This window comes from Pseudonaja textilis, chromosome 2 (genome assembly GCF_049901715.1).
Source record: "Pseudonaja textilis isolate UNSWEBS1 chromosome 2, rPseTex1.2, whole genome shotgun sequence".
Taxonomy (NCBI): Eukaryota; Metazoa; Chordata; class Lepidosauria; order Squamata; family Elapidae; genus Pseudonaja; species Pseudonaja textilis.
The window spans coordinates 90,992,658-91,008,457 of NC_141991.1; the positions used below are offsets into that span (position 1 = coordinate 90,992,658).

The 15,800-nt window shown below is 33.8% G+C and overlaps 1 protein-coding gene across 2 annotated transcripts in view; it reads right to left on the reverse strand.

Moving 5' to 3' along the window:
* Window positions 1-996: 996 nt before the first annotated feature.
* The window catches only part of WWC1 (WW and C2 domain containing 1), a 103,060-nt gene continuing 88,256 nt past the window's right edge, over window positions 997-15,800 (reverse strand). For both annotated transcript variants that reach the window (XM_026696336.2, XM_087924566.1), the window contains exons 13-23: window positions 14,846-14,926; window positions 14,210-14,296; window positions 12,743-12,935; window positions 11,925-12,077; window positions 11,671-11,765; window positions 10,608-10,758; window positions 8,832-8,996; window positions 6,930-7,022; window positions 5,926-6,156; window positions 4,190-4,311; window positions 997-3,392 (exon numbers count right to left, since the gene is read on the reverse strand). In XM_026696336.2, coding sequence (XP_026552121.1) covers window positions 3,326-3,392; window positions 4,190-4,311; window positions 5,926-6,156; window positions 6,930-7,022; window positions 8,832-8,996; window positions 10,608-10,758; window positions 11,671-11,765; window positions 11,925-12,077; window positions 12,743-12,935; window positions 14,210-14,296; window positions 14,846-14,926 — 1,438 coding nt within the window. In that variant the 3' untranslated portion in view covers window positions 997-3,325. The remainder of the gene's footprint in view (window positions 3,393-4,189; window positions 4,312-5,925; window positions 6,157-6,929; window positions 7,023-8,831; window positions 8,997-10,607; window positions 10,759-11,670; window positions 11,766-11,924; window positions 12,078-12,742; window positions 12,936-14,209; window positions 14,297-14,845; window positions 14,927-15,800) is intronic.

Genomic DNA, 15,800 nt, shown 5'->3' on the forward strand with positions numbered 1-15,800 from the left:
ACTTGAATTCAGAGTCTTCTGCTTTCTAGCCTGGTGCTTTAACCGCTAGACTAGACCAAACTGGCTCTTTATTGATGATAATCTCCTCTAATAATTCAGTGCTCCTTTATTTGTAGATGAAGGCTGAACTGTGAAAGCTATTGTTCTCCTATTCATGTTTCAGTCCTTTTACTGATTCTGATTGGACACTGTTAACATAGAATGTTGAACTATGTTGGATCAGGACTCTTCTTCTTTTCAGATTTTTTTTAAAAGTGAAGTAATGTCTTCATTTGTTTTTAAGTCACCAAATTAATCTCCATTAATTAATCCAATAAAATATCTTTCTTCAGCCTGTCTTAACTTTCAATTCCCATAATCTTCCCCTTCCACCAAATGTGACTATTGTCAAGAATACTGAGAGTTAAAAGTCTGCATACCTAGATAGTTCTCAGGTCAGGGAAGGCTGCAAATATGCATTTGCAATATAAACCTCAGGCCAGAGGTGGTATTCAGCAGGTTCTAACCAGTTCTGGATAACTGGTAGCAGAAATTTTGAGTAGTTCAGAGAACCGGTAAATATTACCTCTGACTGGAGATTTTACAGTATCTTTCCCCTGCTATGCCCACCAAGCCACTCCCACAGAACCGGTAGTAAAAATATTGAATCCTACCACTGCCTCAGGCCGTTATCTTTTAAAGTTATGAAACTGTATTTTCTTTGCTTGTTTGTTTCAATCCATGTAGATCAATAAACTACTGAAATCCAGTAAGAGTGAGTTTGAAGAACGTTGAAGCTGCTGGTGAAAAACAACTAAAGTTCTTAAATATGTGCAGAATAAACTCTCAATAAAAACAAGCCTATTTTTTTTAAAGAAAAACATTGTTCTTAATCACAGTTATTGACTTCCATCATTGCATGGATCTAAAAGAGATCCATTTTTATCTGTAACTTTGTATGAACATATATTTTGAATTATCGACATAGGCATACAAAAGACACAAAGATCACGTACGTTAATTTCTATCTATAACAATTTTAATGTTAATCCTAACAAAATTTAAAATATATAAATTCAATCATTTAGTGGTTGCTTATTCCAGTGTTTATATATGAAAATATATATATACATCTCAGGAAAAATTCAGTTTTAAACCACTTGTCAACTTTACTCCTGAAGGTGCATCTTGATTTGTGGACCTTTAAGGCCTTTATATTCCAGTGTCCATTACTCTCTGTTCTTAAATGTCAACAATTGGCTTAATGTAAGATGTGAGCTGTTGTAGGAAGATATGAAGATATTTCAGTTATATTCCAAAGAGAGCCAAACACCATATAGACCCTGGAATCTCACACATTATTTCTTTTCTCAAAGAAAACAATAACATTGGAATGTATTAACATTTCTTCAAATGCTATATGAAAAACAAAATAGATCTTGGATCTAGAGGAAGTGGATGGTTGTTAGCATAAGATGACTTCCCTATCCCATTCTCCAATAAATTATTGCCAAACGTCTCTTTCAGGGATTAAGATACTCTCCTAAAGCAAGTAGGCTATGATTTACAGGTCAGAAAAAGGGAAAAAATTGACAGAAGTATTTTCTACAGCTGAATTCTCATTCTTTTAAAACAATACCAGATTCTGCTTGAGAAGGAGAGGGTAGAACAGTCACTTTCTATCCTGCTGATGTTCTTCACATACTGGTTTTTTTCTCGATTGGAGTCAATAAAATTGATAATTAGCAACTAATTATTAAAAAATAAGACAATTGATTCTTTCATTATTTTCCCCTGAAGTGACTAGAAAAGGTATTATTTATTTTTTTATAAGGCCTTTATTATTTTTATAAATAACTCAAGACAGCAGATATATTTAATACTCCTTCCTCTTCCTATTTTTTCTACAACAGCAAGCCTATTATTTGGGCTGAGCAAGAGTGACTGACCCAAAGTCACCCGGGGGGCTTTCTTGCCTAAGGCAGCACTAGAACTCACAATCTCCTAGTTTCTAGCCTGGTGCCTTAGAACTAGACCAAACTGACACTCATATGCATCTCATAGTGAATTGACGGCTACATAGTTCAATAACCTATGTCTAGTTCTACATCTATGCAAGTGTACGTGTGCATACTGTATATTTAAAGATATGCATATGAAAATGAAAGTGCAGAGCAGAGTGCTTGGGTGTGCACAAAGAAACAAACAAACCCTAACACAATTATTAAAGTAAACAAACTGGGGGTGGGGGAAATAAACAAACTACAAGCAATGTGATTAACTGGGTTATAAACATGATTACAGGTTTTTAAACCAAGGTTTTTATTGCAGGCTGTTTGGTGAAGGTAAAATGCTTCTGGAAACTGTCCGTGTAGTTTTCTCAGCAGGAACAAGACAGGGATATGCTGCTGTTTTCTTCTAGGATATTGTTTTCAATATCCAAATAGTTGGTCTCAATAGTAATCAGAGAAAACCCTTTCGGATTAAATACTCCTTCACTGAAGAATGGGGAGAACTTACTAGATTTAAATTAGTTTTTAAAAAGTCCAACACAGAAAGCATTTGTACATATTAAGATTGTTCATTGTAAACTGATTATATGAAGATTATTTACTAAAAGAAATACAAATAATTTTAAGACAGATATAGCTTATTTAAAATAGTTGCTGGCTCTTAATATTTCTTTCAAGCCAAATATGTAGCCACGGATATATGTTTCCTGTAACTCTCTTTTTAACACAGGATTCACAGGGCTTTGGGGACTCTTACAGGACAACAGCATAATGAAATGAAGTAACAATCTCCAGATTAAAGTGCAGTAGGCATTTAAACACCACACCCATTTTTATGACCTAGATGGAAATGGAAGTGTTTCACAGCTCAACAGAGCATTCATTTTTAACTCTTAAAATGGCTTCTTTTATCCTTTATTTGATATAAAAATATCTGAATTAGCAAAACCTAGTTATATAAGAGTTGGGGTCCTATTCTTTAGAATTGTATGTCAGATCCTTTTCAAATTCAAAATTTATTTCAGCAAAACCTGTCTTTAAAAAAAGCGAAGCTGTACAAAATGTCAACATGTAAATATTATTTAAATGGCATTGTGAGCTATACTGTTTCATTTTTAAAAAAATTTCAAAAATGCATAGCTAAATATACAAACTATATGATAGTGTAATTTTAATGCTGGCATTTGCAATGAAAAAAAAGAAGTTAAAAATCTGGCCCTAGAACTGATAAAGCCATCAATGTACTAACAATGATAATATGATATAAATTAAACCTCAGTGAATGACATATACTTTTCAGAAGTGGTTTTAAGAACAAAATACTTAAATAGACATTAAACATCATCTGCTGAGAGAGCTGGGATATTTATCCTAGGTCGTGTGAAAAACAACATCTTCTCTCTACAAATAAGAAAAACAACAAGTTATTATTGTAAATAAGAATTAATGTTTCAGCAGTCAAAATCTGAAAATAAAAATCTATCTTTAACAATTTTATTTAACAATAAAACCACTCTGAATAAGAAAAAGGAGAATATCATGTAATCTTGATAATAATAAATGTGTTACAGCATAAGGTTTACAGACCACTATGGCATCATAATTACCATAATTATTAAACACATGGTATTATAGTTATCAATATATTTTGTCATTTTCACTTGACCTCATTGTTTACAACTCCTCTTACACCAATAATATGATGCAACTATTAAAATGGACTACTGCCACAAAAGTTAAATGCTATTAAATCTTAAAGGGGCATCAAAATTCTAATTTTTTACATAGCAAGCTATGATATTTATTATTTTGGTCCTTTGGAGGCAATAATTTAAAAAGTGAAAAGCAACAGTTTCAGTACCATAAACCTGATTGTTAACCAGAATAATAAATAAGTATTTTAGCAAAGCCCAATCATTTTCATTTACATAGTGAAGAATTTGCATGTAAGTTATTTCAATGAAAGTAATTTAACTGTGGAAACAGTGCCGTGCTACTGCCAGAAAAGGATATACTTGTTATAAATGCCAAACACAATTCATCATAAGATGAAACTGGTACAAATACAATTACCCTGTTTCAAATATTAATGATAATGAATTGATGAGTGAATCTAAATAAATATTTTGAAATAAAATATTTCGAAAGGGTGCACCAAGGAAAGAATATGCACAGAAAAAAGGATATATTTTTCCTACCTGAATGACTGCACCTCCAGAGGTTCTTTTTGGGTCTGCCTTTGTAATCTATGCACATCTTTAGCAGCTGCCCTCATCATTTTATCAGCCTTCCGTTCATACTTACATCCAGCTTTTACGGTCTGAAAGATCAGAATGGAACCATTTATTTAAATAGGAGTATAACAAATTATTTCCTAATCTGGCACAACTAAGTAAAATTAAAAGAAGTTTGTGTCTATGTTTGAAATGTAACAGGGAAGGCAAACTTATTTATTTAGAAATAATGCAAAGATTGAATGCGTGTAAATTGTTAATTCTACTACTGGATAATTGGGGAGGGGAGGAGAAAAAGAAACAAATTAGTGTATTTCCTGTGAGATGTAGTATTGTCAATCTGAATGGATTAATTTTGCCCAACTAAAAGTAAAGGAGGGAAAAGATTGAATATAAAAATTAGAACTGGAATGGAGGTAAATAGAATCATATGAATTAATAATCTGTCATTTAATACTTGCAAAGATAGTCACTTTTTCCAAGAACAAGAATTGATGACAGATATATTTTAACTAGAGTCATATCACAGAATATTTATGAAGAAAATTTGTTTCACAGTCCTACTGAAAACTGAATGTGCATACATATTATTGTATGTAATATATGTATTATATCCCATATATATTATAAAGTAATCCTATGAACATTGGAATATACATTTATATTGCAACAGGGTATTACATATACCTTGTTTTAATGGATTCATTGGAGCAAGTGACTGGCCATTATTTACAAATATCCACTAAAATATATCATCATGGCAATTTACATAATTTCTGTAATGCAAATGGTATAAATTATTTCATTTGCATCAATTTGTATCAATTGAATAAATGACTTTAACTGATGTAACAATATAATTTGCATAATTTATATAATTTCACTATAAAACACATGATGACAATCACCATAGAAATTTGGACTGTGGCATTCAAAGTCAAGGCAGATTATATCAAGATTCCAGACTATTTACAGATAACAGTATTAGCGAGCAATAATACTTCATAATACTTATTTAAAAAAAAATTAATTTTACCTGTATCTAAATCATGTTTTGGGCAGCATTTATTATACATTTGAATTTTATTAAGAAAACAAGATTCATCTCAAACTGCTGAATACAAAAGAGGGGCAGGTTATAAGTCTGTGACAGCTGCACCTTGGGTGGGAGAGACTTATTACCAGAAAACAGAGAGATGACATTAAAATGTGACTGCATTATTGAAGTGGTGTTTCTCCTCCTGCCTTCCTCTCCTCTGGGGACAAAAAAAGTCATTCACCCCATGTCTTATGCCACTTGCCTGAAATTGTCATGTCAGTGATTTGGCACTCAACGGAATTCCAGGTGGCTATAGAAGGCAAATTGCAAATTTGTGTGTGGAGTTTGAGCTTTTTAAACCCTTCCCCCCAACTTAGACACTTCAAATTTGACAGCAATCTTTGCCCTATAAATGTCATGATTTGAGATCATTCAGCTTCTAAGGAAATATGGCATTAGTGTGGAACATGCTGCCTTGCATAGAAATCAGAATGCAGACGACTTCTGAGGCGAACTAAATATATTTTAACTCCCATTAAAATAAAGTGAGCCCTTAACAATCAGTAAGAATTGTTTTTATTTTTAAAAAACACTATTGGATCATACTGTCATTTGGAGAAATAGAAAGTTAAAACCAATTTTTAGTCTTATGAATACTTGCCTTTTTCTCTACCAGTCTCATTAACATCCTGAATTGCTCATTTTCGTCTAGGCATCTGGGTAACTCTTTTTCTCCTTGACTTTGAGCTTGCTCTAACTGTTCCTTTAGCTGTTTGAGGACAGAAATCTCTTGCAGCAACTGACTATGCCAGGTCTTTGATGCCTGCAAATCTAATTCCAGGTCGAGAGAAGTACGGATCAAACGCTCAGGTCCAAGAGTTTTAACAGAAGACTGAAAAAAAAAAAAGCACCCAACAATATAATATAAATACTAAAACTCCAAATTGGTGACTATACTTTATCTGATCTCAAAAAGCTAAGCAGATCAGACCAGATAAGACCCTGCCAGGAAGTATGGTTGAAATAGCAAGGTATGAAACAATATGATTAATAATACCCTGGAAAAGAAGGCCATTGTAAATTTCTTCCAGACTGTTGCTAAACATTCCTAGGTATATACAGTATGTCCACAGAGTCACCAGCAATCAAACTTAATTCATACTGGGGAAACATTATACTTGTTATATATTAACTACTTAATCTCACCACTAAACAGTTTTCTTGATAAAGTCTTTAAATTTATATAGTCTACAATAACTTCCTAGTAGTATTAGAATTTACAACAGATTTTGTGCACAATGATAGAAACTGCAAAGTATAGAAAACCTTCATTGACAGAAAATTGTGTTTCTTCCTAGAAATATAGACATAGAAATTATCTTTCTATGTTGTGAAAATTTAAAAAGCCATCTTATTTTTATATCACAATTATTTGTCATTACTTTTAATTTATACTGCTTTAAATAAGTAACAATTCTTATTGTAATTTATAATATTGAAATTTTACTTAGTTTAAGCACTGTTGTAACTTTATGCTGCCTGAAGCTCTCAGTACATTAAAAAAAGTTAATTAGTCTTATTAACTAAGTAACTAACCAGTTAATTAGAAACAAATATAAGGAAAAGTTAAAATAAAAACTGGACAATATAAAAATATTAATTTACCCGTTTCATTCTGACACTTCGTCTCTCAACAGCATTCCGAACAAAAGGTGGCTTCTTAGATAGTGTTGAACTATCACTATCACTACGATTAAGCTGGAAAAAAATCAGGAAAAAAATCACTGGTAGTAGATATTGTTTTAAAGCTGCATTTTTTGCTATTTTGTGCCATATAGGTAAGTAAACTGAGATGTTCTGAAGGATTTTCTACATTTCTTGTTTACTGTACTGAACTATTAATCTATCATTCTATGCCTGGATATTGTCATCTGTCATTTATTCTGTGGAATGATGCCAGAAGGTCTACTTTAAAAAACAACAACACCAAGATGATAAAATTGTATAGCCTATTGAGTAGCAACTATTGAAAGAGAAAATGGATAGCCAAAAATCCTGACGGTGTCAGAATTTGTGAGCACTAATTTTATTTATTTAACATATTTATATACTGCAGCAATTTAAAAAATGACAACATATTTATATACTGCAGAAATTTTTAAAAAATGACTCTCAGTGGAACACATAAAAGTGACCTCTTGGGTGCCTTCAGCAATTGATGTGCTGAAGGAACCCAACATTTTCCAATAGAACCAGTCCATCCCTCATGAAAGGAACTTCTGGATAGTGTTTTTCCACCTTTGCTTCTCAGACCAAGGCTAAAGAGAGTTTATTTATAGTCCTATCTGATCCTGTATCCTTGTGCTGATTAATTATAAATAAGCATTTTATCAAAAAGGCAAACCCCCCACAGATATAGTTGTAATGCACCGGATTCATTCATGCTTGGTTGCGTTATAGGCTGCACTTGAAATCACAGTGATGTTTACTTTCAGATTGCTCTTACATTCCTTCTCCTTTCTTTCTATAAAAGTCACTACACTTGATTCATAATTGAGCAGCAATAAAACTGGCAGAATATACAACTTGAAAGAAAACAATATAGTAATATTTATGCTAAGCAAATACATCAGAATTCTAGTAGGGTTGGGCAATTAGGAACTTTAGAATTCTTGACATATAAGAGCTATAGTTTATCAGCTGGACTTACACTGTAGTACTACACACTGTATATAAAATCCTAAAAAGCAACATATTTTTCATTGGAATTTAGTGCATATCTACAGAAGTATTCAAATTGTGAACCTGGCCAAAAACAGCAGAAAATGAAATTTGGGATTGAAACATACCCTGAAATAAAAGCATTTCTATTCATACAAACTTTAAATTCTTGCAAGTTCAAAAAGCTGGACATGTGTAGGCATGTGTATGTGAGTGAGGGATGGGTTTTGAAAATAAAATAAAATAAGTACAGGTCCTCAAGTGATTTACAATGGCACTGAAAAATGTGCCTTATGACCAATTTTCATAGTTACAACCTTTATTTATATGACCTTTGCTCTGTCCCAGGATCAGGTGATCCCTTTTTGCGATTTTCTGACAAGAAAAGTTAATGGGAAAGCCAGATTCACTTAACAACCAGGTTACTAACTTATCAACTACAGTGATTCATTTAGCAATTGTGGCAAGAAAAGTCATAAAATGTCTCACTTAACAACAGAGATTTTGGGCTCAATTGTGGTTGTAAATCGAGGACTACCTCCATAATATTTTTCACTCACATTTTAACAACACTTCTGTTACACGTCTACTGAATTTGAAAGAGATTAAAAATTATATTAAGAGAAATTGAAATTCTATGCAAGAATATCCTGGCAACTTCTTACAAATATCTAAGTGAGGGAGTTTTAACATTTTTCACTATCAAAAATTATCAAAGGAGAATCCAGGAAAGGAAAATGTTCTTTATAAAGTGTGTACTGTAGTGTTAACTAAGTTAATTATTAGTTGTCTATTTGCAGAGGAGATAGAACAAAGAAATAAATACATGAATTACGTTTTCCTTACCCGACACACATACTGGCTTTGTGGTCCTGGAGAAAAAGTTTTGGAGCGGATGATTGTGCTGCCTCTAACGAAGGGTGTTTGTAAAGGATTAGGTGTTCTTTTATCTTTGGGACGAACTACTGGAGAAGATTGCATAAGACTATCTGTGTTGGTTTCTTTATCCACCTGGAAGTCAAAGATATATCAATGTAGTTTTCCTTCCTGATATACTTTCAGTCTGACTGCTTTGCTATAAATATAAGAACACTGGACTGAATTCTGTATTTCTTTTCAATACTTATACTACACATAAAAAATACACAGCAATGCGATGAGTTGTTCAGCACAGCTCATTAAGTCTGGACTAGCAATGCATCAGCAAATTGATTTATAAGGCATGAACAATTTCATCCTCAGCTTACCCCATCCCACAATTGAGGCAGCATTTATCTGTGTTTACCTGTTCTGCTTCTAAAATGGTATTTTCCAACATTTGCAGAACAAGCTGTATGATGTGGTCCATTTGTGCCTTGTTTGGGGGTAAGTATAACAGGAAAGTGTTCCCAATAGCCACCCGAGGCTGCTTTTGGCACACCCACATCCTGACAATGTTTTTCAGGGCTATGTTCTCTCCCATTGTGCCAAGCAGCCATCTCTTCCACTACTCTTGCCAACCCTGACAAAACTGTCAAGAGATTTCTGATTTCCAACATTTGGAGAAATGACGGAAAAAGTGTATGTCATAGAGGAATGCATTTTTAGCCAGCTATGGGGAAAGCAGCACTTCAGCCATTGGCAACAGGGGTAAATAGAGAAAATACTCACTTCCCTCCTTCTCTCTTAGTGTGCTTTTATTGCCACCTGAGACCAGTGAAGTTAAGGGGAAGAAGAAAATTGGACCAGATTTCTTCTAGTGCAACTTCCATTGCCACAGTTGGTAGAACAATAGAGGAAAGAACAATGGAGAACCATTCCATTGGTCCCAATTCTTCAAAACCACAGAGTACATTCAGTGGGATCAAACAATTGACAATCTAAAACTGCTGGTATCAATAACTGGTATCAAACAAGGTGTTCCTGCACCATGGATTTCTTCTCCCCATTTCTTTTGTGGATAGAGCATTTATTCTGCTTCATTGCTGAAGCAGACTAAGGATTGAAAGGGCACCATATTTTTTCTGCTGAAAAATTTCAGTGACTCATAATGAAAACTCAGCGGCACCATCTATACATGCATAAATTATTGTACATTTTATTTGAAAAGAAAAACCACTTTCATCTATGTCAACAAACTAATGTATGAATATGCAAATTAATTTCAATATTTTAATGGATAATTGTCTTGGGCTTGACTTTGGCATACAGAATTTAATTATTTTGGAAACAGGAGTTCTATTGCCAGTCAGTAGTGTACTTGTTCATAATAAGCAGATGTTAGTGTGATTTTCCATTTCTATTTATCGGGAAGTTACATCGCTCTATTTGGGCAAAAAAATATTAAGATTTTCATCAAGCCAAGAGCTTGAGATTTGAGCCAGTCTTAATATAATCACTGAGAAAGAGCCATAACTGGTTTTCAAAAGCAACTAATTTGCCAATGATATTTGAAGGCTATAATGAAAAACAAAACAAACCTCAGCAATATTGATTCATGAGCCTAGCGAAGAATGTAAATTCAAAAGACAGCTTGTCAGAAATGAAACAAAGGGGACTGCAGCAAGGGCATAATGCTTAAGGCAGCTTGTCTTTCTGCTTTCTGGCTTTCAATGGATTCTGCTTTCATTATACATTCTTTACCTTGATGGTTGCTGATTCAGCCTGCAACAAAGGTAGCAAGTTTTCTTCAGTGGCCCACACAGTCCTTCTGCCATAAAATTCTTCCTCTGCTTCAGTCTCACCATTTTCAGTTTCACTGTTACCATCCTGCTCAGCATCTCCCTTATATTGCCTGTAAAATGAGCAATGTTCACACAAAATTACAGGATATAGGAACTTTGTCAAAACTGTTACCCTGTTTCTCCAACAATATGGCCTCCCCCAATAAGAAGTCCCAGCATGTTTTATAGGCATGAAATGAAATTAAGCCCCTCCCCCCAAATTAAGGCCTATATTAAAACATGCGAAATGGGGGGTGGATGGTGGGGGGGGCTTGCCGTTAGGAAGTACTTTTGTTGCACACCCGGATATGGTGCTGCCTGCATTGACCCCGATATGAACTGCCCCACTAATGCCAAGGTCAACATCCAAGCCATCGCTGCCTGCCCACCCGCCTGAAGATGCAAGGGGGGGGGTAATTAAGTCACCCCCAAAAAGACAGCCTAGCCATTTTTGGGGGGCTCAAAAAAAACAGAGACCCGGCCTTATTATATGAGAAACACGGTATATTCACAGTCATTGTGGGAAGGAAAACATCACAATATCATGTGATAGAATTAAAGAAAGTGGACACATGCTGTAGCAACTTGACAACAGGCTTGAATTAACAGATCTAAAGCAGTGAAAGCTATAGAAAGTCTTCTCATCATGAATGACTGGAGATATCAGGAGACCAATTTGTCACCGATTTGAAAATACAAAATGAAATTTGTATTGGATTAATATGAAAATATTGTTCAGCTTTTGTGCGTGTTAGGAGTATATCATGTTCTAAAGATTATTGTGTGTTTAAAGATGCCAATTTTAATACTGAAATACTTAAAACTCTTTAATACAGCAATTTTCTCCAGAGAATTACTTCAATGTTTAATGCCTATATAATGAAAAATTGCTATAGAAGGGGATTTGATTGATTATATCCTTTATTTAATTCTGTCACTGTAAAAAGAATTATGGAATCCCATGATTGTAACATATGACTCACCAGGTTTCATCAGTAAATAAAGTACTTTCTCCTAGTTTTTTCTCTACTGCCTCAAGTTCAACAACAGTTTGTTCTAGCAATGCAGATACAGAGTCCTGTGGGAAATAGGTTAACAACATTAACAATATCACACTCAGTGTCTGAAGGTTTACCAAAGACTATCATTATTCAAGCTGAGAAAACAAATATATTGGCCATGAGGCTTTGTCTCCTGCAGATTGTGCAAAAACACCTTTAATTATTAGTTTTTTTACCATTTTCTCATTGCAGAGTAGCTCAGAACAAGTATCCTCTTGCTTATTTTCACAACTGTGCCTTTGTAGATATTTATAGCTGAGGAGATTGTACCAGTGCATTGACCTTTCCTCTGATCTGCAAATATCCGCAAGGCTAATTTGTGCACCTCCCTACAGTAAAAAGAAAACAAAATACATTGATGAGTACCTTCAGGACATTCAAAGAGTTTGATTCACAGATGCTAGGATAAATGAGTGATCCTGGACAGCGTACATAATTTACCCTGCCTTTACATTTATACTCTAGGTAATTGCACAAAACAATTTTTAGGTGCCACAACTGTGCAAGTGATGCTGCATGCTGTCATACACAAGAGGGTTTTCCATATAAGCATTGCAGATAGTCCTCAACTTACAACCATTTGTTTAGTGATCATTCAAAACTACAAAGGCACTGAAAAAAGTGGTTTAGAGCCTGGCAACCAGCATGTACTTAGGGTGGTTGCAATGGCTCCAGGGTCATGTAATCACCATTTGCAACTTTCTCAGGTGGCTTCTGAGAGCAAAACCAATGGGTGAAGCTGTATTTGATTAACTATTTAACAGCTGCAGTGATTTGCTCATAAACTCTGACAAAAAAGATAACAAAAATGGGCATGGCTTAACAACCATCTTGCTTAACAATTCTGGTCCCAATTATGATAATAAGTCAATAATTGTTTTTACTCTGGTGCCCAGTGCTACTCATATTTATGAGAGGTGGCACACTGTTCTCCCATATTCTGAGGGCACTGCAATGATGAGGATGACATTATCAAATAGAAATAAGCACTAACCAAGCATTCTTCAAGGTGGAATTTATCTAAAGTGCAGACATCAATTCTTAGTGTCTTCTGTTGCAAAACTGAATGAGGGATTGCAACACAAAATAATTCATTGTACGTGAGAGTGTCTGATGCGTCCATGAGTCTTGTACGGAACAAACAGCTTGTGCTTTCAGATGAAGGAAGAACAGCCACACGAATGCTCCTGTTGGAAATGATCTTAAATAAGGATTACTTATCCACAAGCTCACTGTATATGTGAATATCACTGCAACTCTCAGTGTAACCCATTTTTGCATAGTTCTTTGGAGAAGAAACTTATTTTTCAACTATTTGTTCCTACGTCTGTGGTTGAGTTGGATATTAATATTAAAATCATGATAGATTTCAGTAGATCAATTATGTAAAAAAGTTGAATTAGAAATTATGGATGGCAAAACGTGACATAGTTTAGAGTAGAATATACAATGACTTCAGAGCTTGGTTGGATTCCCTTTTCTCTCTTTACACAGACATAATGAAAAATGGACAGAGAACTAAAACAAGTCCCAGTATAACTATGGGACTATGACAAATTATAAACAAGATCCTGCTTGCATTCTATATTAAAATAGACATGGTAGTTATTCAATTTACCAGAACTATTTATTATTAGTATCTTTTAGCAGAGAAAAACATTTATAAATGGGACAGAATCAGAAAATTCCCAAATAATATGTTACACCTCTTAGTAAACTTTGTTCATATAGAATCTTAACCAGACTTAACTTGTAGTTACAGTTTTCTGCTCCTTGAAGACCACTGAGCTTCAAGGTTGCTCAGCTGATTTATTAATTTTAAGCAGAATTCTTACCCCTTTAAAATATGCCATCATATCTGACATTAAAAAAAAAAGAAAGGAACTTATCCCAGCAACATCTCCCTGCCCTGTAATAACTTCTCTACGTTTTTACAGTATAAGAGTTCAAAGGATGCTCTACGAATCCTGTAACAGATGTGAATTTATGGAGCTAATAATAATTCTCATTTTATAGCATTAATATTTATATAGTAAATGTGTCTTATACTGCATTTTAGGGTAGTCTTCATAGAAATATCACATGGAGGGGAGTATTAGAATTTGCATAGACACCTTTTTCATGTCAGATAGTGTATTAATCACTTCATATATTGTGGAGAGGAAAAGCTTTGTTCTGCAGAAGTACTGAGGAATATTTCAAACTTCAGAAATAATTCTAATTTTTAATGTCAGCTGTGAAGCTGAAGCATTTTCTACAAGCCATTATGTATATTTAAGAATATTTTTTCAATGAAAATAATGGAGAAAATATCTATTTATTCAAGTAAATGGATATATAGGCTCAAAAATGACAGTTGGTAAATTTAAGATTTTTTTTTATTTTAGTCTAACTTTAAAAAAGTCATTTAGGATAACTGATGGAAACCTGCAGAAATATTTTTGTCCTTGTAATTACTTACACTTTCTGGTCTTGCTGTGGTAAAAGAGCAGGCACATTATTCAACTGGGCAATAAATACTGCAAATTGTTTATTTTTGTCATCATATCTGAAGTGAAAATAAATGAAAGACGCAATTGTAGATTGTAATAAAATAAACCTAATCACACAAACACACACACACACACGTACACATATACAGATACCCTTATTCATTTTTGTGAAATATTTTCAGATATTTATACCTAGTATTAATCAATCCTCTGTGCTCTTTCAAAAGAGGAAAATCATTTGGATATAATGGGATTTTCTGACACAGGTGTGCCTAAGAAGTGGTTACAAGATGATTGGGCTCAATGGTCTTTAAGCAAACATAATTAAAATTAGAGAGAGCTGAAAGGAACTCAAGATGCAGTAATATTTTTGCCAAGCATCTACACTATGGATAAATGAATGATAATGAAGTACATGGGTGCAGAAAAATTGTGCATTGAGGCCTCATCATTAAACCTCTAATATTATCATTAATATCACATTCAAATATGTACCTCTAGCTTTTTTTGTAATCTTACTTACAGTACTCAACTCCGTTATAGAAAAATTATCCAGTACTAATAAGGGTACTAGCTTAAAGCATAGGATAAGCTGTTCATCTTACTTCATTGAAACTTGAACTTTAGCTGTAATAGGGGCATCTGCATCATCATTCTCAAATGTCGCTGTTTCTGAGCTACACGGCCTGAAAAAGATAACAGAGACATTTAAATATGAATTTTAAAATAGCAATAGAATTCAATAACAAGGATATGAATTAAAATGTAAATACATAAAATCTCTGTTTCTGAATAGCTACTGAAATTCTTTCTTTATAGCCTAAAAATCATGATGGGAACGAAAAGGTTTTGCTTGGGATAAAGAAATGTGTAGGTATCAGGTTAGCCTCTATGGAGAGGGCATGCTGTTGATGGGCATCACTGCTGATAGGGCCCTCTGTTGTGTTGCCACGTTCAGTAACATTTACAGTATCTCAAGAAGAACCTTCAACAACAACCTATGGATCAGAAAGTGACCTATAGGAATTATTTTACTATTCTGAACCCAAGCTATTTAGGATTTAATGACCAACATCATTTGTGAAAATTTGAACAACAAAGAAATTACTGGGATCATATGACTTTGTTGCTTAGGCTCCAATAATATACTAGCAGTTGTATTTTGGATAATTTTTCAAAAGTAGGTGCACTTTTAATACCTGGAAATAAATTAATGATTAGATCAAATATCTAAAGCTAGTCAGGGATGCAGTTGTTATACCAAAACTGATAAAGTCATAGAGATATTGGACTTTATAAATTTTTCAGTTTCTTTTTCTAAGAAAAGTCAAATCATTAAAAAGTAATTCATTTTTGCTTTCTTTTGCACCAAATAGAGGGCCTTTATTTTCCCACCTACTGTAATCCAGCATAGCCTTCTTCCCCAAAATTTGGAGGGTAGAAAACCACTTAAATATGACCTTTAATATTGATATCAAACATTTAATAATTGTAGGATTTCTTAATTAAGGACCTACTTCTCCAAGTAAATGGGAGAATCAAATAAGTGAGATTCTCAGT